Source organism: Pygoscelis adeliae, unplaced genomic scaffold (assembly GCF_000699105.1).
Source record: "Pygoscelis adeliae isolate BGI_AS28 unplaced genomic scaffold, ASM69910v1 Scaffold101, whole genome shotgun sequence".
NCBI lineage: Eukaryota > Metazoa > Chordata > Aves > Sphenisciformes > Spheniscidae > Pygoscelis > Pygoscelis adeliae.
The window spans coordinates 5,844,492-5,867,334 of record NW_008824238.1 but is presented as its reverse complement, the minus strand read 5'-3'; the positions used below and the strand labels follow the sequence as shown (position 1 = coordinate 5,867,334).

The 22,843-nt window shown below is 38.6% G+C and overlaps 1 protein-coding gene across 1 annotated transcript; it reads left to right on the top strand.

Moving 5' to 3' along the window:
• Positions 1–1,592: 1,592 nt before the first annotated feature.
• TERF1 (telomeric repeat binding factor (NIMA-interacting) 1) lies at positions 1,593–22,796 on the top strand. The gene is made up of 10 exons (XM_009335073.1): positions 1,593–1,647; positions 3,563–3,658; positions 5,843–5,973; positions 6,649–6,735; positions 8,105–8,254; positions 11,775–11,881; positions 12,977–13,042; positions 13,130–13,173; positions 14,908–14,972; positions 22,638–22,796. Exons 1-10 carry the CDS (start codon positions 1,593–1,595, stop codon positions 22,794–22,796), a joined length of 960 nt encoding a protein of 319 aa, XP_009333348.1.
• The last annotated feature ends 47 nt before the right edge of the window (positions 22,797–22,843 follow it).

Genomic DNA, 22,843 nt, shown 5'->3' with positions numbered 1-22,843 from the left:
CGGCAGCGGCCGTCGGGGTTCTGGGGGTGCGGGCGCTTGTGGCCCTCCAGCAGCTGCGGCTGCTCTGAAGGCAGCGTGTCCCTGCGGAGTGTGAGGGGCAGCTTTCTTTAGCACGCTAAAGAGTGATTAGCATATTAGAAGTGCTGCTGCACTTATTGTTCCGTGTAAGCACGTCTTATACGTGCACTTAGCCTTCTAATGATCGTGGTCACTAGTGTTGAGGAGGTTTTCAGGGCTTTTGAGGACTCCAGAAGATTCCTAGGATGATACAGGGTAGTCTGTTGAGGTGATTTAACAGTATCAGCAACGTTTGCACGTGGTGGAAATAAAGCACTGCAAGCTGATTTTTTTTTTTTTTTAATTAATCCACGGGTGTTTGAGTTTGGCATGCAATGGCAGCTCTGCTGGATTATTATAAGATAATCACAGGTTTGGGGAATTTTGCTGGTTTAGTTAAATGAGATCAGGGAGGGAAGCAAACTGAACTGTTAAAATAAAACAGCGGTTACTGAGGGGTTGAGGTGAGGCCTTCTAGGTGATTAGGTGAATACCAACACTGGTGTTAATCTGTCATCTTGAGTCTATGAAGCTTGGATGTATAATATGGTTGCCTATATGCCACCAGCACTTACTGAAGCTGAGGCCTCAGGTGCCGAGAGTTCAAGGCTACCGAAAACTTGAAGAGGATTTAGTGAAGAGATGCAAATGTGATAAAAACAAGAGTAGAATTACTTAAATACAGTGAGTTTCTTGAGTTTATATTCAGGGTTATGGTTGAAGGCTAGAAGTATTTCAAGGAACTATAGTCTGGCAGGCAAACATGGAATGAAGTCTGGTGACTGGATTTTGAATGGAAGAACATGTATTTAAAATGAGAGATACTTAGAGTAGTTAACAGCTGGAAGCAAATGTCTAGGTCTCAGATAAATTTGATGGATTTACGATGGTTTTTCTGTTAGAAATAATTTTCCTGAAGACACCAGGTTAGAGCTTTTGGGGATTTTTTTTGTGTGTGTGTTCTTGACTCAAGTAAATGTGATAGTATGACTTGCTTAAACTTTTGCAAAGAGTGGACTACAATGGCAATGCAGAATGATTAGTAAGGAGACTGATGTGAGAAATTGTAAGAGGTAAGAAATCTAAAGATAACATAATGAAGTACATTGAATGGGGGGCTGCTAGATTAAATTATTAACGGTGCTTCTCTGTGTTTGGCCTTGGGACTGTGGCTCAGTGGGAGAATCATACTGAAATTTCATGAAGATGTAGGTGGGAAGCAGAGACACTGTCAACACGGAAGCAGATTGGAATATCTCCTGAGAAGAACAGGAAGAAACAATTAATTAAATTGTACAGAATGCAAGGTCACATGGAGCTGGGAACTAAGCAAATTTGGAATTCCTGCTCTGTTCAGCAACAGAGGAAACAGTTGGGCATATTGGTGCTATAAGATTATGAAGTAAGAAGTGTAGAATTCTATGGAAAAAGCTAAGCACAGTCATAAGTTTGCATTAGAAAAGTGGGTATGTTTTTTTCATAGAAATACAGAACTATTACTCTTGTATATGTCAAAGTGAGTCCCTACTGAAATAATGATAGCTGGCTGTCAGCAAGAAGGTCAATTCAAACTGAAGCAAGTGCAGAAAGGTAGGAAGGCTAAGGGACCAAGACAAGCTATTTTATTAGGAGATAAATAATATTTCTGTTTAGCTCAGTACAGTGCCAAGTAGAAATAGCTAGGTTACCTGGGATTAAGGATTTAAAGACGGCATGGCAAGGTTACATGCCTTGCCTACCTTATCCTGCCTTGATGGTATATTATGGTCTATATACCTGAACTAGCTTGTGTAGGTGTCTACGTGGCAAGGAACTGGATTTCTAGAATTTATAATGAAAGGCTAAGATGAGAAATACATATGAGTGGCCATAGGGAGGAAAGGAATCTATGACTGAGGGCACTATTAACAAATGAATCAACAGAGAAACTGCCTTGAGGGTGGGGAGGGAGAACAGTCTAGAAAAGATTACTAAGGCTGTCTCTTTCTGTTTGTCTGCATTACTTGTGAGTAATTGCTGCTAAGGACCTGGTGTCCACACAGTAAACATCTCAAGGTTTCTTTTGAACAGCTCTAAAGAATTCAATCTGTGTACTCAAGACTGCTCCATTGTACAAACCAAGCACAGGAAGTTTGCTTTAAAAATGCACCCCTGCTCTGAATTAAAGCACTAATGTAGGTGCACCTTAAAAGAACAGAGAAAGCTGAAAGATCTCAAGCTATTTGCCAAGATGACCTTTTTTGTTCTGTGGAATCGTTCAGCTACAGTATTCTGCCTACTTCCAAAATTTCCAAGCTCTGGCTCCATCTTCAGGGCATGGTGATGGTGCTTATCTCTATCACTGAACTGAAATTCTTTCTGAATTTGAACTCCTTTGGAAATTTAAGTCTGTTGTCTGCTATGGAAGATGCATGAATTTACGATTATAACGACTGGCACTTTACTGCTGTTCTAAGCAATGTGGTTTTTTTTTACTTCCTATTTTTGCTATAGCAATTAAAAGCTCTTGTATCACCTGTCCTCACTGAAGCAGTTGTAAATACATTCTTCCCAAGCCCAAATGACAATGTCCTGCTTGATGTTAGCTTAGGTAATTATTCAGGGCTATTTAATTACTTTGTAATTTCATGCTTATCCATTGTTCATGGGAGACGATCATACACTAATAAGTAGGCTGAGTACTTAAAGTAAAACAATATGTTATGTGCTCTAGTTGTATCATGGCAAAACTTGGGGATCCCATGCTCCAGAATCCTGGCTCTTGCTAAGCTGACACCAAAATGTGTACATAAACACTTCCTGAACTAGGGTGTTCCATCTGCAGCTTAGACAAGTCACTTGACACATTCTTCACTTTTCATTTTGAATGTTTCTGTATTATGCTGTGAAGACTAATTACTACATCCAGCACATTAAAATATGAAGTTCACAGTAACCAGCATGATGGAAATAATTTTATGATGGCTCCCATTCTAAACTATATAATAATCCTTGTGACCTTCCAACCTTGCGAGGAGGATTTCCCTTGTAGATTTACATTTCTGACTAAGCTCTTCTTATAGCTCTTACTGCTTTTGGTCTGTTGGTTGCTATAGCAACATCTAAGTGTTACCAGTCCGCATGTGGCTCATGTTTTGTGGGCATTCCACAGATAAGTCCTCTGGAGCAGACAGTTATCTTTTGTAGTAAGCTACTGAGCAAAACAAAACTTTATTTATGTAACATACTGTGGTCTTCTAATTTGATGAATATAAGCCTGTGATGCATCTTACCACTTCTAGGTTACTGTTATGAACTGCAAGAGGGATAGGTTTTTCTGGTCAAATTTTTAAGTATTATTTAAGTTCTTTTAACATGGAAGAATATTAACTAAATGTGTTTCATCAGTTTCCTAATGAATTAGAAATTTATTTGATTATTACAGTCTGATAATACAGTGTTTAGTATATTTTTAGCCACACTGTGGCAGTGCTGGAGCAAGACTGACTTAACTTTTCTTTTCCAGCTCTTATTAATGGCCTCTCCAGAATACCTACACATCAGAAAAAAATGGTGTATCTCTGTCAGCTTTTGATAAGAATTGCAAAAGGAAAAAACCTTGGTAAATACTCTGATTCCTTTTTTTTACTTGTTTAAATAGATTTGTGTGAACTTGCACAGAGGTGTATTAGGTATGCTTTCACATAGCCTTTACTGTACATATATAAATAAAATGACTGAATTGTACATTTTGGACTGTCTATATTCCACATGTGATTGAGCTGTATGCAGGACCAGTGTTATTTTGCGCTGACTGATTTAGCTGCTTTGAGTTTGAATGGCTATAAGGTTCTTAAATTATAGGTCTTCTTCTGTCAGAGTAGCATCAACAAAAGAAATATACTGGAAAAGATTTACTAGTTCATAGTGACCAATATTTGTGAGTTTAAAGCACAGAATGTGCATTTCTTTCTGCACATGTAACTCTAGAGGTTAAAGTAGGACAGACAGTAGGAATAAGAATATGGATGAAAAGGATGACTGCCCTTGTTTCTTACAGAAGGCTGTAAGACTTTCAGCTGGCAGCAGGTCCTTGGGACTCTTATTCACTACCATGTCTCCTGTTTGGCACTATTCACAACTTACTGCTTTAGCCAAGCTGATTTTGCTTCCACACTCAAGTTTCTGGAAGACTTAACTTTTTTGCTGCAAGTTTTTACTGCTTGATAAAACTCATTGGAATTTAAGGACTTCAGAAGCAGTCTTGTCAGCATGAGCATGGAAGAAAAAAGTGTATTCTAGCCTAGCAGTGCCACAAAGGATTGTTTTTATAAAATGAAATTTCTTATGTTGCTTGTCAGGTAATAACACTCTTCTTGATTTAGTTCAACCTGAGAATCAAATTCTAATATTTAAAGTAGTTTATCATATACCAAGTATGAGACTCTTCTGATAATGCTTTAAACCTATACTATTGTATATAACACTTGGGGAATATGACTTCAATGTGTGTTTTTATCTATCAGTGTAGAAAATGGCCTGTGTGGTGAGGAAGACTGCACGTGCTTAGTAGGTATTGCATCAGGTGTAATTGCACAATGTGCAAGGAAAGCTAATATATTTTATGGTAGCTTTCCTAATTCTCTTCTAATTATTAAAATATTTAATCTTTACTGAGCCTTAAAACAGAGTAGGCTGTTTCAGATGCCAGCTCTTTAAGAGTTAAACTCTTTGTTTTTACGATATTAAAATAAACTTAATATGAAGTGTCATATTACTCGATTGAAACAATAATTTGAGAAACACGGAAGTGGTTTTTTATGTGTATATATACATATAATACTGTTTAAATTTTCAGTGTTTGTCTTTTACTGTAGTGGGTGTCACATATTTTTTATTTTTTCAGTATTGCTTAAGTTGTTTACCTTCTGTCTGAAAAATACTTACTGTAAGGAATAAGTTATTGAGAGAGATTCTGCTATGATGTCATATAAAATGAAGGAATAAATGAGGCTGTAGTTCAGTGAACATCTTGAGTTAAGCTGGCAGTGCCATGGGGAAAAAAGCAGACTTGTGCACCTGCCAGCTCCTACTGCATCTGTTACATTGGCACACTCACTTGTGCAGATGTGCAATGACCAGACTGGGAGACTGTTTCTGGAGTGTTGAAGGGATGGCTGTTTGGCTGGGCTAGACTTCTGCCAGAACTGGTCACTGATCCTGCTTGCTGGGAGTTTGCACAAACCTTGGTGTTGGCACAGTGGTACAATGACATGGGAGGTTGCTTCTGCTTTTTCAGTGACACTCCTGTGTTAAGCTGTCTGAATCTCCCTCGCGGTTTAACCCTTTCAAATAGAACAAAAAGTTGAGACATGGAAATATAGAGATAGACTCAGGAAAAAAAGCTTAGGATAGTGGTTATATTACAGAATTAACAGTATCAATACCAGATGTTTTGATATCTGATGCCAAGCTTAATGTAAGAGTATTATTAATACCAGCCCAAACACATGATGCTAAACTTAGCACTATTGCAAGTGACACTTTAAGTGATCAATAATTAGACACATAATCTCCCTTAAAAATGCAAAAGTAATGTTATTAGCAAGGGTAGGAAGAACCAGTCTCTGAAAAGAAGGCATTTACTTCAGCTCTCTTAAACATACCTGAAGAGAGAGACTGAAAATTATTTGAGGAAAAAGGAATTCAAATTATGTATATACATTATTGTGTATAAATAATGTAATATATTTAGCTTTATCCTTAAGTTTTTCAATTTTAAAAATCCTCCCCCCCTCACCCCAAGAATGCCATTTTGAAAATGATCAAAGAATTTCACCTTTGGAATCTGCTCTGTCTTTCTGGACTTTACTTGAAAGGGAAGAAATTAAACTGGAAAAGCTTCATGAAGATATTCGTCGCTTGATTCAAATTCAGGTGTGTGTGACTTACTCAAAATGCCTCAGGATGCTACCTATTCGTTCTGCTAAAACAGGGCTCCTTTTACAAAAAGCTTGGGCTTTTAGCAGGCTGAACTGAATTTTCTAAGTTTGTTGTATTTTCAAGTACAGAGTAAATAGATCTGTACAGGGGACCTTTTCCTATCTAAATTGGTTCCTGTCTGTCCCAGTTCAAAATTGTTTCAAAAGCTGCCAATCTGAAAAAAAGATACCATTTGGGAGATCAATTTCAAAACACTAGTATCTTGAGCTTTAAAATATATTATGAATAGGGTGTTTTTGCTTAAAAATAATTCTTTGTATTAGAAAGCTTCTGATTTCAGAGAAACATGTAAAAACATGTTGACAGCTACTGGGACTGTGAAAATCTTTCAGGGAAAGATGAAACCAGTACTTAGTAGGTAAGTATGGGACATCTTACATCAGTGAGGGTCTTTTTAAATGCCTGTTGGAGAGGTTTTAGGCCTTTATATGTGAGATTCAATATTACTTCAGTACTAACTTATAACTAGATAATTGTTGGTAACCCTTAAATATATAATCCTCTGGATTTTGGAAGTCTTACAAAACTATAAAAGTGTGACTTCTGTTGTTTTTTCTGAATCTCAGGTGAAATGTATTTCAGCATATCTTGTAATTATATTTGTTGTAGATTGTAGCAGTCTATATGGAAAATGGATATTTCAAGGAGGCTGCTGAAGTTCTTGAAAGGTTATTTACAGACTCGGAATCAGATAAGGTAGTAACTTGCTTAACTTGCATAAGCGCTCTCATTTTCAGAGAAGAGGGGAATGGGTTTCCAAAGCTAGCAAATGCTACCTGCATAGCTTCATCCTAATTACTGCCTATGCAGTCACTTACACAACCGTGGTACTTGTAAATACAAAACGAGATTTGTCGCTAGGGGATTGACAGAAATAATGGGTGATCTGGGGGAGTAAAATGCTTCTAGCAGCAGTTGTTCTTTGCTGTGGGCAGCATCAGTCCAAATTTCATCTCCTTTCCCACTTCATATGAGGAGTGAGGTGTCACTACAGGTTCTGGGGACTTGGTATTACTGTTTTCTCAGAATAAAGGCAGTATAAACATGCTGGTAGAGACATAGTAACTCCCTAATAATCAGTCTGCTGATTTTTTTTTTCTGAATCATTGTAGTGCACTCTATTTATCATCTCTGCTTAGTGTTCTACGTACTGAAGCATCACAGGGAAGGAAAACTCATTAGCATCTGTAGTAGAGGCATAATAATATCCACTCTATATCTAGAAAAGATAACATATGTGGGTCAGGCCATCTCCTGGTTTGATGTTGACTGCATCATTCAGAAACATGCAAGTTCGAGTGCATATCTCTAAAATAATAGCTAGTGCACACACCTGAATTTGCTGGGGCAGAGAAAAGAGCAAAAGGAGGACTGCAGGCAAAAAGAAGAAAAAGCAAAAATGCTGCCTTTATCTTTCTCTGGTATATTAGGACACATGTTCTATGTAAATAGTAGCATGTGTATGACTTGCTCTTCTGATACACTCTTCATTCAGAGGATTCAGATATTCGGACAGTGTAGGCTGTGGTAATAGTATTCAAACTCATAAATAAGAATGCAACCTGTACACAGAAGTTAATTCTTGGCTATATTGGTCTCTGTAAGATACAGAGTGGTTGGTAGACAAAATGTGAAGTTGCGATTATCAGTATCGATGTATCTTTAATGCTACTGTACTAAATAGTCCTTTTCCTGAACACTGTAAACCCCTTTCAATGGCGGTCTTTTTGAGGCAGCAAATGAGAAAAGAGAACCCAGTAATGAGTGGCCTTTTCTGGGTGTTTTTGCTCCATTGACAACCCTGCTTTCAGTGTTCTTCATAAAGGGAATGGAAATGAGGATTTCTGGAAAGTTACACTTAACTATTTAATGAGCACGTAAAATAAATTCCTGGTATTATGCCTAGTTAACTTTAGAACCCTTTCAAACTGTACCATGAAGTTGTATAGGCATATTCAGGAAACTGTATAATCATCATGTTTAGCTTTGTGTATGTCCTGTTTAGTAGCATAGATGTTTACTGCAGGATATATTTTTGTGTTGTATAAGGCTGTGCTTTTCTTAGCCTTTAAGGGTGAAGCTGACAACCATCATTAAAAGCAAGGATCCATATGTTCCCCTTCTCCAAAGCTTCAGTTACAATCTTTTGATAAGTAAAATCAAGTCTTACATCGAACTTTTCATGAAAGAAAACGAAAGCAACTTCTTAATACAGGTATGTCAAAACTATTTTCAAAACTTATTTCAAAAGTGGTACCTGATAAGATTAAATAGATTTATACTTTCAAGGGAGTTGTTCAGACAATATTGTTATTAGATGAAAAGGAAGCTTTATGTTCCTTTGGATTGTCTTATTAATTAAAAAAAAAGGTTGAATATATGTTTAGAAGAAAGTTGGTAGGAGTAAGACTTCTCTAAAATATTTGTTGTGAATTTTTTTTCTCAACACAACTGTTTTGATGAGAAAAATAGGAAAAAAGCATAATTAAAATGAGGTCTGTCATTAGTGTATGTTTGAGAAGCAGTTCTGATCTGAGACTCCTTAAAAGATAATGTAACTATATATTTAATGTTCATTTTGTTTAAGTCTATGTGACTTCTCATAGTAAAATGAAAAGATGACCTGGTAATTTGGCTAAAAGCTTCAGGAATGTCAGAGGAGTTAGGAGATAAAAAAACTATTATTGCTGTTTTCCTGTAAATAAAAAAAAAAGCTCCTTACAAAACATCTTGCTCAAAGTGATTTTAAAATTGGCAAGAACAACATTCCTCCTGCAGTTCATCTTCAGGAGGATTGTAAAGAATTTCCCTTATGTTTACTTCCTATAAAAGAATATTGAATTACTCAATTACAAAAGCACAAACATCTAAAGGTAATAAGAAGCAAATTTTGAATAAACAAACCTGAAGTTCCTCTGGGGTTTTCATTTTCTTACCAGAGAGAGAGACTAGAGAACTTATTAAATGCATTCAAAGTATAATACAAGGAATATCTTTTAATGGTTTCACTCGGCTGTCGGTTTTCAAGTTTATTTTTCAAGGCTATTTCTTTGAGTCTAAGAGGAGATGGAGGTTTGGAGGTGTCAGGGAAGGCACAGAACTCCATACTAGCATAGCTAGGCCCTCTGTGTTGCACCCCCACTGCCTGCACATCCATCCTACTGTCTGCACCAATGTTGCAAATTTTACTTCTGAAATCTTTACTTTGGACCGAGTTACTCTGGGACATGTGGGAGTCAACTTTGTGAAGAATTCCCACATCTGCTGTGCAATACACATGTAACTGTTTCCCAGCAGCGTACTGTGCGTTCTCTACAGAAAAACAATCTAGCTTTAACTGTTAATATCTCTTCTTTCTTCTGGTGCCATATATAGAAGTATAATCATAGAATCATAGAATAGTTTGGGTTGGAAGGGACCTCTAAAGGTCATCTAGTCCACCCCCCCTGCCGTTGGCAGGGACATCTTCAACTAGATTGGGTTGCTCAGAGCCCCGTCCAACCTGACCTTGAATGTTGCCAGGGATGGGGCATCCACCACCTCTATGGGCAACATGTGCCAGTGCTTCACCACCCTCAGTGTAAAAAAATTTCTTCTTTATATCTAGTCTGAATCTATCTTCTTTTAGTTTAAAACCATTACCCCTTGTCCTATCGCAACAGGCTCTGCTAAAAAGTTTGTCCCAATCTTTCTTATAGGCCATCTTTAAGTACTGAAAGGCTGCAATAAGGTCTCCCCAAAGCCTTCTCTTCTCTAGGCTGAACAACCCCAACTCTCTCAGCCTGTCTTCATAGGAGAGGTGTTCCATCCCCCTGATCATTTTCATGGTCCTCAGGACCCGCTCCAACAGGTCCATGTCTTTCTTATGCTGAGGGCTCCAGAGCTGGACACAGTACTCCAGGTGGGGTCTCACCAGAGCAGAGTAGAGGGGCAGAATCCCCTCCCTCAACCTGCTGGCCACGCTTCTTTTGATGCAGCCCAGGATACGGTTGGCCGCCCGGTCTGTGAGCGCACGTTGCTGGCTCATGTCCAGCTTTTCATCCTTAATCATAAGGATTACTACATTGCTAGACTGTTTTGTAGGCTGCTTTTTCTAGGTTATTGTCAAGCTTGGAATCTCCAAGATCACAGCTCCTACTGTTGATGAAGTTCTTGCACTTCAGGATACACTTATAGGTTAGCTGCCCTAAGAACAGTCTGCAGATAATGCATTACAAGGAAAAAGGACCTATACCAAAAAAGCATTGACCTGAATACTTGGTAATTTTTCTTTATAACTTTCATTTCTCTTTCAAAAGAATTATTTTTAGGGACAAGTACAATTTGGAAGCTAGTTAACTTTTAAAATACAATATAGTGGATTTAAACTTTTTTAACAAAATCCTTTCTACCCATTTATCTGCATGGAAACATGTCCTCACTTTCACACGTGTTTTGCTACCATCAACCACTGTAAAAGAGCCAGTATTTTGAAAACTTACAGTTGAAAGATGTGGTAGTTCAGGTAGCTATGAAATTTCTGAGAATGAAACATTTTCTTCTGTGATTGGAAGTATTCTGTGGCGAGAATACCTTCCAGTATTTTCATGGATGAATGAGTGAAATAGAGAATGTTTTCATATTATTTAACTTTCATAAATGTTGAGAGATTCTGCAAGCTACTGTGAAGGACAGGTTAAGATTGCAAGAAGACTGAAAATTGGATGGATGACAGAAAATTAACAGGAGGCAAAAGCAAGCCCTGAAAGAAGAAATAGATGAAAAGTGGGAGCAATTGACTAATCAGAAAAAGAATTAATACTGGGCCTGTAGTGAATCTGTCAACTTTCAATCATTTTGATATTTGAGTGTTGCAAAACAGATCACCTTTTGGGATGTATAGGCAGTGTTGGATAGAAGATGGTTCGCTCTGCTTAGTAATGAGGGTACACAACCAGGATTTTTTTTTTTATGGTTTGGGCAAAGTATACTTTAAGATGCTAGAGAAGAAAGTTGATAGCAAAGTGGTAAGAATGACCTCATGTGGACTAAGTGATTTTTTTTTTGGTGTTATTTATTATAGCAAGTAAGTGAGAGGAAATCTAGGGGAAAGTACAAATCTTACAATCCTGTGGACATTCTCTAAAGAGTAATGAACTAGCCTTCCTCCTCTTGAGAATGGAGGAGAAATAATCTTAGTTTGTGGCTAAAAGTTTAGGCAGGATGTTACAAAATTCTTTTGCTAATACAGGGAAGGCTACATTACAAGCCTAAAGTCTGATTAGACATGTGTCTCTTGAAAGTGTTATAGGTATGTTTGATCCTGCCATGTGCTGCGTAACTAGATGAACTTGAGAGGCCTATCAGTTTTCAGTTTCTAATCTAATTATAAAAACTAGACTTTGGAGTACTTTGATTGTGTTTGTAGACTTACAGTTAATCTCTGCAATGTATTTCACACAGCTATACGTTCACTTACCATGTGAGTATTCATTATATTTCTGTGTGTCCATATAAATATCACTTGCGGCTATAACTAAAATGTCTCTGAGTTATTAGCTGATAAAGATCTTGATGGATTTCAACTTAACACACTACAGTTGTTTTGAAACTACTCAATGGTAATGCCTCTGAAGGGTCTGTGAAATAAGCACTCTGTTAGTCCTAGTAGAGGGTACACATATTAATCTTAGTGTAAACTACTATCTAGGTACTGGCTGGCTTTAATTTTAAAGTATCAATTCCATTTCTCACAGGCAGCCACAAAACAGGTAGAGTCTAAAGGATTGGGAGCAACAGCATTGCAAGACAAAACTGTGAGTGTCAACGAAAATGACAAAACGAATTTGGAAACAAAACAAAGGTTTGTATTAAGCATTATACTGCCGAGGGACATGCTCAGACAGTAACTTGAAACTTGTAGAACTAAGAGTAGGTAGAAGGAAGGACATTAAATTCCAAACTGCTGTCCAATAGAAAATTAACTGCAAGCACATTCTCTATTTTTAGGTTTGGGCTTTTCTATAGTTGTTACTTTTAGCATTTATATCAAATAGCTTGGCATTAAGTTTAAGTACTTGTTGAAGATGCACATTTTTCAGTTTAAACAGCTGTCAGTCTTGTATGAAGTATTGCTATATTTTTATTGTTATACTTTTTTCTTTATGCTTGATTGAGCTCCTTTTAGTCCTACCCTCCCAATTTCAGGCTATAGGTCATCTGGAGAAGAAAGGGGATAAGGAAAGGGAATTAGTCTATTACTTTTTCCTTACAGCTAAACACAAGATTCTCTTAGTAATACTAGTGTGATGGGAAATAGTTATGTTGTTTCATGGTTCTGGCAATATGAACCCTCAAAACAATTACACACTTTTCGAAGAAATGCTGGGGGAACTTGAAGCCCAGTTCCTTCCCCCCTCCTTTGACTTTATTTTGAAAAATACTAATTTTCTAGGTTTATCACCACTTATTTTTCATGGAGAATAAATTGTAGTCTTTAGTTGGGGTAGAGCTTGTATTTGTGCAGTTCTATACCTGGAGTACTTGGCATCATTTAGTTAAGGAAATTGACTGATGCAGATAGACTATACAAGAGGACAAGTCATAAGATTTCTTTTTTGAGAAGGACAGCTCCTGACACAGTTACACCTGAGAGGTATGATGAAAGACTTGATCAAAAAACCTATGGAAACAATTCCTAGATTGTGAAGAAGGTATGAAAAAATAGATGTGTGAAATGCCGCATGTCTTCAACTTAAATGTGTAATGTCTTGTGTATTTCTCCTCCAGGTATAGGGAGGCAAGATTAAAAGGGTTAATGGATTGAAGCAGTTAGTGTTTGTATGCTACTGTTTCTGTAGAGAAATCTTGGGATTTTCTTTGATTCAAATATTGTTGAATCACATAAATGGTAAGTTGCTGCCTAGGAGATGATTTTTTTTTTTGGCTCTTTTTAAAGATCAATGAAAGAGCAACAGAGTATTACAAGTCAGTCACCTGGAAACATAAAAAATTCCACAGTAAGGTAAAAATTATTTTTTGTTGTTGTTCTTGGTCATAGACATTTCATGAAGTTCTGTGTATTTCTACTTCAGTTCTGTGTTCCTTGCAGGACTCATTCAGGATGGAAATGCAGAGTGAGCAGTGTTCCTCAGAGTGAGTATTAGCTTACTTTCACACTTTCAAAACAAAGTCATGTCAAACACTTCCCGTCCTGTCCGTGTCCGTGTGGGACCACCCCCCGCAATAAATACGTTGGTGATTTGATAACTGCTATCCAATGTGATTGCATTAATAGAAAAATTATTATGGTGGAAAAAAAAAAACCTCTCCCAATTGTTACGTGTGGCTTCTGCCCAAATGCAGATTTGGTGCTTGCCATATTTGGGAAACTATGAAATGGCTTAAGGTTCTCTGGCAACTCGTTTTGTAAAATCATTCACTATTTTCTGGTTTGCTTGGAGTTTTGTTTTACTCGTTTGCACAGAATGCCATAAATCCCAGTAAAGCAAAAGAAAGCTGCCAGAGGACTACTGAAACTTGTCTCTTTGACTTCTGACATAGATAACTTTGGGGGTGTCATGGTTTAACCCCAGCTGGCAACTAAGCACCACACAGCTGCTTGCTCTCCCTCCCCCAGTGGGATGGGGGAGAGAGTCGGAAGGGTAGGAGTGAGAAAACGTGGGTTGAGATAAAGACAGTTTAATATGTAAAGCAAAAGCTGCGCGCAAGCAAAGCAAAACAAGGAATTCATTCGCTGCTTCCCATGGGCAGGCAGGTGTTCAGCCATCTCTAGGAAAGCAGGGCTCCATCATGCTGAATGGTTACTTAGGAAGACAAAACGCCATCACTCCGAACATCTCCCCCCTTCCTTCTTCTTCCCCCAGCTTTATATGCTGGGAGGACCAATATTCCATACTGACGTCATATGGTATGGCATATCCCTTTAGCCAGTTGGGGTCAGCTGTCCCAGCTGTGTCCCCTCCCAACTTCTCGTGCACCCCCAGCCTACTCGCTGGTGGGGTGGTGTGAGAAGCAGAAAAGGCCTTGGCTCTGTGTCAGCACTGCTCAGCAGTAACTAAAACATCCCTGTGTTATCAACACTGTTTCCAGCACAAATCCAAAACACAGCCCCATACTAGCTACTGTGAAGAAAATTAACTCTACCCCAGCCAAAACAAGCACGGGTAAAGGAACTAAAGAGGTTGGCTGACTGGAAAAAACAAATTGCAGTGTAAAATGCACAAAGTTACGATGTTTGTGCATCTTCCTGGTATTACTTTTTTAAAACTTAAACATGGGTTATATAGTATTTTATAAGTAGGTTGTGAAAACCTTTAGCACCCTCTTACCACAAAGAATGACATTATAGCCTCTGCATGTGGCCGTGTTGTACTTGGAAGGACAAACTCTTAAGGTGCCTTGGATGCTTGCCACAGTTAGAACCTGACAGGGGTTCTGTGGAAATGATGGAACCTGAATACAAAGTATCATAGCTCTGCTGGTTAGTTTCCATTATCTCTATGTATGTAAATGAGAGCAGTATGTATAGTAAAAATGTTTTTACCAAAATGAAATAACAGTGTTTCATTATTACGGACGAATTTTTACGTAATCGTTTAAAATATAATACTTCTATGGGCTCTATCACATAGAAAATATAGTGACTTTTTTGAACAGACTATTTTTTGAGTCCTTGGACTAAGGTGAGATTCATGTGTATGCATATATAAAAGTATATTCATATATAAACACACACTGAAATTTTCCTAGTCTGTCAAAGCATATCAAAATCATGTACATTCTTGTCTCATGTAAATGGTAGAATGCAAAACTGCTGCCTTAATGTTGAGTCCTCATTGGTCTGGATGTATATTAACTGTGTTCTAGGTCTGAACAGCTTGCAAAATGTGGAAAAACATGGAGATGCTTTGGCTTGTGGCCGAAGAAGACAGGTTTGTACCCATTCTCTATTCTAAATGGAGATAACATTAATCTGTACCATATAGAATTTTTTCCTAACTTCATGTGACTCTGTCTCAAAAATGCCTGGGTTTAAGATTTTCCACATTACTCAAGCTGTGCTACAGCTCCTGAAACTGTTTAAGTTCCAATTGCTGTCTTTAATAAAGAAAAGGACTTTTTTGTGCAGTCTCAAATATTGTCTGTTAACGCTTATAAGCCTTTAATTTGCTGAAATACACTGTTACTAAAACTTAGTCTGAGTCTTTTTAAAACATGTGAAAACATAAAAAATTTTCTGCTGTTTGGATTAAAGAATTCAGGATGTCATTTGCCTGTGAGTTTTGGGCAAACACCAAAGACTTCTTGTTTTCCCACTTAGAAGGTTAAAGATTTAGCAATTTTATAATTTTAATACTTTGTTCATATGAGGTAAAAACATATTTACTTAGGAAACTATTCTATTTTTTATAAACCAAATAATGGGGTCTTTCTGTAATGCTGCATTTCAAATAGTCCTTTGCCTTCTCTTCATGGGTAAGCCTGCTTCACTGAATGACTTTAAAATAATTCTGTGTTCACTGATGCTAGAATTCCCTATTGGTGGGAAGTACAGAAGTGTATGCCTTAATAGAAGGGAATTTGAAGTTGATTTGATGTTGGGGTGAACTGTTACAAACTGATTTTTGTGCATAGCCAATTTTCTTCAGTTATGATAAAATGATACTTCTGAATGAAATTAATATTAAATAAATGTATTCCCACTGTTGAATTCCTCTTGAGAATATTTCTTAGGAAGCAATATGGAGGCTTTCTGTTTAGATAACAGTGCAAGTTATCAACATACATCCATTTTGGTGTGAGCTGTTTCATTTTTCTGATGTTCATTTTGACACTTCATTTTCATGTAACAGGGAAGGACAAGCCCGCTTAAGTGTTTGGTTTTTTTTTTCAGATGCTCCTTGAGGAGAGTTGTACTTACTCCTAGTTCTTTAAGCATTTTTACTGATGTTGAAGTACATGCTGTCCTCAAATTGGTTGAGGTCCTAATGAGAGTTCATCTATCCTTGGAGATTAAGCCCCCTGCTACACATAAACAGTTTCTCACTTTCTCACAAATCTCGGGAATAGTTAAATCGCTGAGAGCCTCCTTAAAAGCTGCAAATACAGCCAGTGCCCTAAAAACCAAAATACTGGTGCTTACTGGGTTTGTTTGTTACTTTTTTGCAATTTATACTTGAATAGGTACCCTGTCAGCCAGTCGCTGGTAAGCGTGCACACTTCCATCAGTCTTGTTTTCAACATGAAGATTTAAACTAATTGGACCACAACCAACACAAAGCTAATGAGAGCTTTATATTCACCTATTTTTATGTTGATGTAGTCTGTTCTGGGGTCAGCTACAAGAACTGTATCCTGGTCTAGGTCTTGTGCACAGATCTCACTAGAAAAAAAAACAGATGTCATGTACTTAATTCTGTTGTTATAGTTAAACCTTAATTGAAATGTAAAGACTAAATTTATAGAAAACTACATCTGATAGTAGCAAAGAACTCATTAAAAATTTTATAAAAACTTGAAAGAAATTAAAATTCAGAACCATGTTTCTTTAAACACTTAGAAAAGTATGCATTTGCTGTCTGCCTGAAATTTATGCCATACTCCCTGCCAGTGAGACCTCTCATAAATATTGCATAGAAAGCAATGATACTGGCCTTTTAAACAATAAATGTGCTCCTCTGCTTAATTATCTGGGTTATAAAATTGTCTGCATGCATGAAAGAATGCAGTGAATGTCAGAGCTGTTGACTTCTAGAACTTCCTCTTCCATGTAGTCCTTCTTTCAATGTTGGCATTGTTTGCTCTTGTTTTGTAAATGGCATTTCATTGCAATGGTTCAGTGCCCGTTTTCAGCCTTTCATTGCTGTGTTTTTAGTTAGCTGGGTACAACAGTCTGCAGTACTATTGAAAGGAAGTGTACTTTATTTTCTCATTCCTAAATTAGGGGATGCAAGTGTCACAGATTGTAGGGAACTGTTTGTACTCAACTTTATGTCCTGTCTGTGTATGGCAAGTCCTGTGAGTTGTCTAAAAACTGACTGACAGTTTGTTTAAATTAAAAGAATGTGTCTGAAAATCTGGGTTTTCAGAACTTAGTCAGACCTGTGTGGAAAAAAAATTCCATATATTAAACTCTGAGGCAAAAAACCCCAGAGAGGAGTCCCAGAATGCATAATCAAAGGAATACAGGTTACTAGAGCAAAACTGACTCTAAGGAAGAACAAGATCTTTAGGTATGTGAGGGTATGTCTACACAGTCTGTCTGGCAAACTCAAGCTTGCTCTGCCAGCATCCTGAGCTAGCCAAATGTCACACTGCTCTGGAGTAGGCGCTGTGATTATGTTAGCTCAAGCATAGTGCTGCATTATGTCCAGTCTCTCAACCAGTCTTGCCAGCCTGTAAGAGTGCAATGCTAGAGTCTACATAACTTCCATCCCAGAGGGCACAGGCAAATTACTGCTTTATATAGTTTCTCAGTAGAAAAAAGAAAAAAATGAGTCAGTCTCTGGTTTACCTGTAAGGAAGTTTCCTTGTTTACACGTTAAACTGAAGAAATTTATTTTTTTAAAAAGCTCAATGTAAGCAATTTAAAGCAAAACAAGCAAAACCCAACCCTTTTAACAGCAAATGTAATTAATCATTACAACAAGTAACAAGGGCTGTGGTTGTCTCTGTTGCTGGAAGTATTTGAATTATCTGGTGCTGTAGGTCAAGCATAACTGTGTTACTTGAATAAAGATTTTATTTAGGAAAGTTTTCTGGCATGCTCTGAAATGAGAAGAACTAGATGGTTCCAATGGAATCTCTGGCCTTTTAATAATAGTAAAAAAAAACAAACCACCATTCATTGCTAATGTTGCAAAAGATCTGTGGAACAGGAAGTATTGGGAAAAGGAAGTATTTCTGATAAAGGGTAGACTACTTCAGAGAAGTTTTAGATTTCTAACTGTTGAGAAACACATAGCTCAGTAGCTGAACTACTACCACTCTTAATTCTTTCACTGGTTAGTGGGGTTTATCAGTGATCATAGTTTCTTGAAGAGGCACTGATAGTTGCATTAAGGTGGAATAAGTCCAACTTTCAGATATGAAATTTGATCTTCACATACCTCAGCTTGTACTTTGTGTAGATGCCAAATTTTTGCTTGTTGCAGAATAACCAGAATACAATTTTGATCAGGCTGAATGTTATCTAAGCTCCTTCGCCCCCAGAGACACCCCCCACCTTTCACCTCTGAGTGCTACTGCTACTTGTAGTAGCTTAAATTCAAGAGAAGGGAGGAACCATGCAGAATGGCACTCAAAATTGTCACCTGGCCCATCTCCAGTGCCTGGATTGTTGTTGCTTTTAAAGGCAGAATCTTTTAAGGATCCCCAAAAGGGTTCCAGCTCATTATGAGAGGAGAAAGTAAAAAAAAAAAAAAAAAATCTCCATGGATGAGGGATTTATCTGAGCATCCTTGGACACATGGACCTCTTGTGCCACTGACAATCATACTGGCTGGCCCTGGATTGTCCTGCCCAGCCACCCCTTGTGCACAAGCAGGATGGTATGCATTTGTCTAATGATAGCAGCCATGAGATTTACATTTCCACTGGGTATGTTATTTGCAGAGTTAGATGATGTTTGTTCACCTGTAATTCATAGATTTCCTCTCCACTACTTAGTTCTACTAGATGGCTTTATCAAGTTTAAATTTCTGTAAGTTGAGGCTATTTCTTTGCAACTGCATTTCCCTTTCTACCCAATTCTTCAGAGTTTTGAAAGTTCCAATTGTAAAGGTCAGCCATAGCCTGATTCTCTCAGGTTCCCTCCTGCTTTATAGCCAATGCCTTTTGTCCATTTGATAGTTGGAAGTTACTTACAGGAGGAGGTCTTGTACATACTCTGGTAAACCTCTCTTTTCATCCCCCAAACTACACATTCTAGGCCTTCAGCTTCAGCCATTTACACCTCCTATTGTTCTTCTAATGTTCTATCCACTTTTTTTTTCCAATCCAGTTGTTCCAATTAACCTGAGGATTTATTAGCACAGGTCCCCTTTGGGGACCCCTAAGGCTCTACACATTTGGTTACAAATTTATCATTGTAGGTGCATTAGCGAAGGATTGGTTCCCCCTTATACATTTAATCTCAGGAATACTCACAGGAATACTCGCAACTCGCAGGCTGTAGCCTGTGGGCTACAAAACTGTTAAGGGATGTTAGGAGCAGCCGCCTCCTCCAGGAGCCCAGCCCAGCACCTGGGGTCCCTGCTCAGGCTGGGGGATGCAGCTGCCACTTTCCCATTTGCAGGTTTGCGCCGTAGCGAAGCTGAGTACAAATCCCAGACACATAGACACAGGACACACACAGAGGACACTGACACGGCTGGTCACACAGACTGCTATGGACAAGGTGCTGCCCTCAACAGCACCCACGTGCAGTACCCACATAAGACGTAAACACAGGCAGCCAAGTCCCCTCCTCTTCTCTGTCTGGTAGATGTGTCAGTTCACTGGGGAAAGCACACATATGAACCTAGAGGTTCACAGGCACACGGATGTTTGCACATGCCCAAGTATGTTGCAGGCAGGTACCCCTGCCTGCATCCTGGCCCTCACACCTGCTTCAAGGGTCCTTTACTTGCTGGCTGGCACAGCTGGATGCACCAAACACAAGCACTCACATGCTCATCCCATGGGCACTCTATGTTCCCGTCGTACCCCAGTGTAGACTTGCAAGATGTCTCCCTTTCAGGCAAAAGGTGAAATTTTCACTCATTCAAGGAGACGAAGGAAAGGCAGAGGGGGCCTGTACCCCCTGGGTGTCAGCTCGCAGCTACTGCTGTGGGGCTGACCCTCCAACCCGATGATAGCTAGAGACTCAAAGGAAAAGCTGCAAGGCACACAAGGGCTCCCCCTGGTCACAATGTCTATCCTGAGCCCACTCATACTGGAGACAGGGAAGGGGAGGGGATAACTGGCAATCCAGGACCAAACTTCCACCCGTCACGCTTGCAGCTGAGTTAACGCCAGTCCCCGCTGGGGTGGCTGCATGTGGCTTCAGCCCTGTCCCGAACCCAGCTTGTTCATTCCACGTTCATACCATGTTAATAGCTGAAACCAACCCAGACTTTCCCAACCAACCTCTCCTAAATTTTACCAGATACCAGAAGTACCTTTACCAGACTTACCTCGACCAGACCAGAATTACAATTACTTTTCCCTCTTTTAGCTGGCAGTGGGGCGCTGGACTGACATTCATTAAAAGCTGGGATTCAGCAGCTCCTGCACACCACAGGAGCCTACAGATGACCCTCGGCTGAAGCCCCAGCAGGGATTTCAAAAGGTCCTGTACCTTTCCAAGCAGTGGCAGGGAGCAGCCCGTGGTCCTCCCGAGCGAAGCAGGACATGTGAATCCCAGTCACGGCACCAGATGCTGTTGTGGAAATAACCCAAACTGCAATTTAGATCAGGTCAGAGCAGAAGCGGTTTATTGCTACGGCTATAGGTGAGGACAGGGAGCAGCAGAGTGACAGCCTCTGCTGATGTGAACTCTGCCCAGCTGGGGCAGCTACAGAGTTCCTATAACTTTTACAACCCATTTTTCACCAAAACTGTGTCAGATAAGCAGCATTTGGTACATAACAACAGCAAATGAAATTCATCAGACAAGGAGGCTCTAGACAGTACATCATTCACAAATACTTCACTGCTTTGTCAATTAAATTGTTCTGACCAGCAAGATCCTTTGCTTCTTAACTACTGAGGCCTGTGAGACATTAACTATTTTGCTTTCACACAGTGAAGGTGACTAAGCAATTGCAGTGCTTTTGATCACTTGCCTGTGTAAATTTCATAGTGCTCTTACGAGCAAAAACGCTGACTTCTGCTATTTCAGAGCAACTCCAAAATAAGTAAAGCACAGGCAATGGTTAAATGCAAAGAGCTTCTTGGTGTGATTTTCAGCAGTCATTTACTCGTGAAGCGCACATAAACACATGCAGATTTAGTAAAAGTCCGGTAACTAATGATTTTTAATATGGAATCTGCTGGTGCTCACAGAAACACCAGCATGAGACCAGTGAAAATTGACCATTTGTCTCCTTTCATAACTTACTATGGTCCATGAGACCATCCGGAGCACCAGGACATCTCCAGTGCAAGAAGCAGAAGTGGACACAGATAAATTAAATGGAACAGCTACACAATACAAGTCTCTGTACATCTCAATCTCATCAATATTTTTAAGTTTACATTTTTTCTGTAAGTTTTTACATTTCAGATTTTGGGGAATAAATTTAGAAAGAACATGCTAGCAAACTGCAGTTTGAAATAGAAGTTGATATGTACTTTTTAGAAACAGTTTTCCTACACAGTTGTTTCAACTGGGGATCCTGTCCTGTATTTGCATAGATGATACGCAATTCAGTTTGCCTAAGGAGGCGTGCTGATCGTACATCAGTATGATTAGTTATGTATTAAGCAAGCAAGGATTTGAAGACATTTGCAGAGGATGAGATTCTAGCAGAATAAGTTGTTTTAAAATAATTTCATATTAAAGTTGCTAATTGCTGTTCCAGAGTGAAAAAATGACTGTATGTAATACACCTATATTAAAAATGCAGTGGCTAAAAATAGGCATGATAGGATATATAGGATCTGTAAACTTTTGTTATATATATATGCATATGTCTATAAAGCTACAATAAAAGAAAGTTGATACTCAGTTCTCCCTCACACTTTACTGTAAAGGTAAGTTTTTAAAAATCAAGTATTTGACTTTTAAAAAATTCAGTTTTCTTTCACTCCATGTGCAGTCCTGAAATTGTTTGTATTGAGATATTTGTATCGAGAAGCAACTAAGGAAGAACTGGTACACTGGAGAACTTCATTGGAAGGGATTGCTTACAGATGTGTAACTGCAAGTAATTTTCTCTCCTTTTATGAGAGAAATGTCATCCCCTAAAGATTAAAAAGCTTGTAGGTCATGGCAGTGAGACTTAAATAGTGGGCTCAACAAATGGCCAAAAACAAACGCATAGCTGTTACCTGAGGATATGGCTGGTCTCACTTTGAAATGCAATATGTATCATTTTGCTTCTATCAGCATTTTAAATATTGGGATTTTTTTTTTTCTAAGCACACTGAAATTCCTTTGTTGTTGGTAAATAGTGTCTTGATTCTCAGTCCCTAGGTTAATGTATCACAAAATGCTTTCTCTTTTGTGATGCATACTAGGATCAGTCAAGGTTTGTCTTTGCTCAATTAGCAAATAAAGTACAACTTTGGAAAGCATGTTTTGAATGAAGCAAAACGTTGCCCAGTGTCTTTTTTCTTTCCCTCCTGTAACTTGTGAACATTGAAGCATGTGGTTCTCCTTCCAGGTCATGTCTGCTACTGTGTTGTAACACTTGACTTGGTAACCTTTGTTGTTGTATTTAGTGTCAAGTTATGGTGCTCAAAAGAAATCAAAATGACCCTCGGACATCTGTACTCTTTAATAACTAGAAAGCTATACAAAAACTTGCTTTTATATTTGCTTTAAGCTTAGCTCTTAGATTAATACCTTTCTCTGTTCATATATCCGGTGTTTTTCTCTGTTCTTCCCCTAGCGATGGACTTACAAAGAAGACTTGGAACTGAAATCAGGAATAAGGGAGTTTGGAGTGGGTAACTGGGCTAAAATTTTGGTCCATGGTGACTTCAACAACCGAACTAGTGTCATGTTAAAAGACCGGTGGAGAACACTGTGCAGGATCGAACAAGGCTAATTTGGACTACAAGGAATCAACTCTTCTTGACCTTTCCCTAAATAAGG

Bases quoted from the DNA above. Each gene is read 5' to 3' on its own strand.
- TERF1 (XM_009335073.1), top strand. From the start codon at position 1,593: ATGATAGCTGGCTGTCAGCAAGAAGGTCAATTCAAACTGAAGCAAGTG. The intron at 8,255-11,774 runs GTATGTCAAAAC...CATTTCTCACAG, and splicing joins AAAGCAACTTCTTAATACAG to GCAGCCACAAAACAGGTAGA. The intron at 13,174-14,907 runs GTGAGTATTAGC...ACTGTGTTCTAG, and splicing joins AGTGAGCAGTGTTCCTCAGA to GTCTGAACAGCTTGCAAAAT.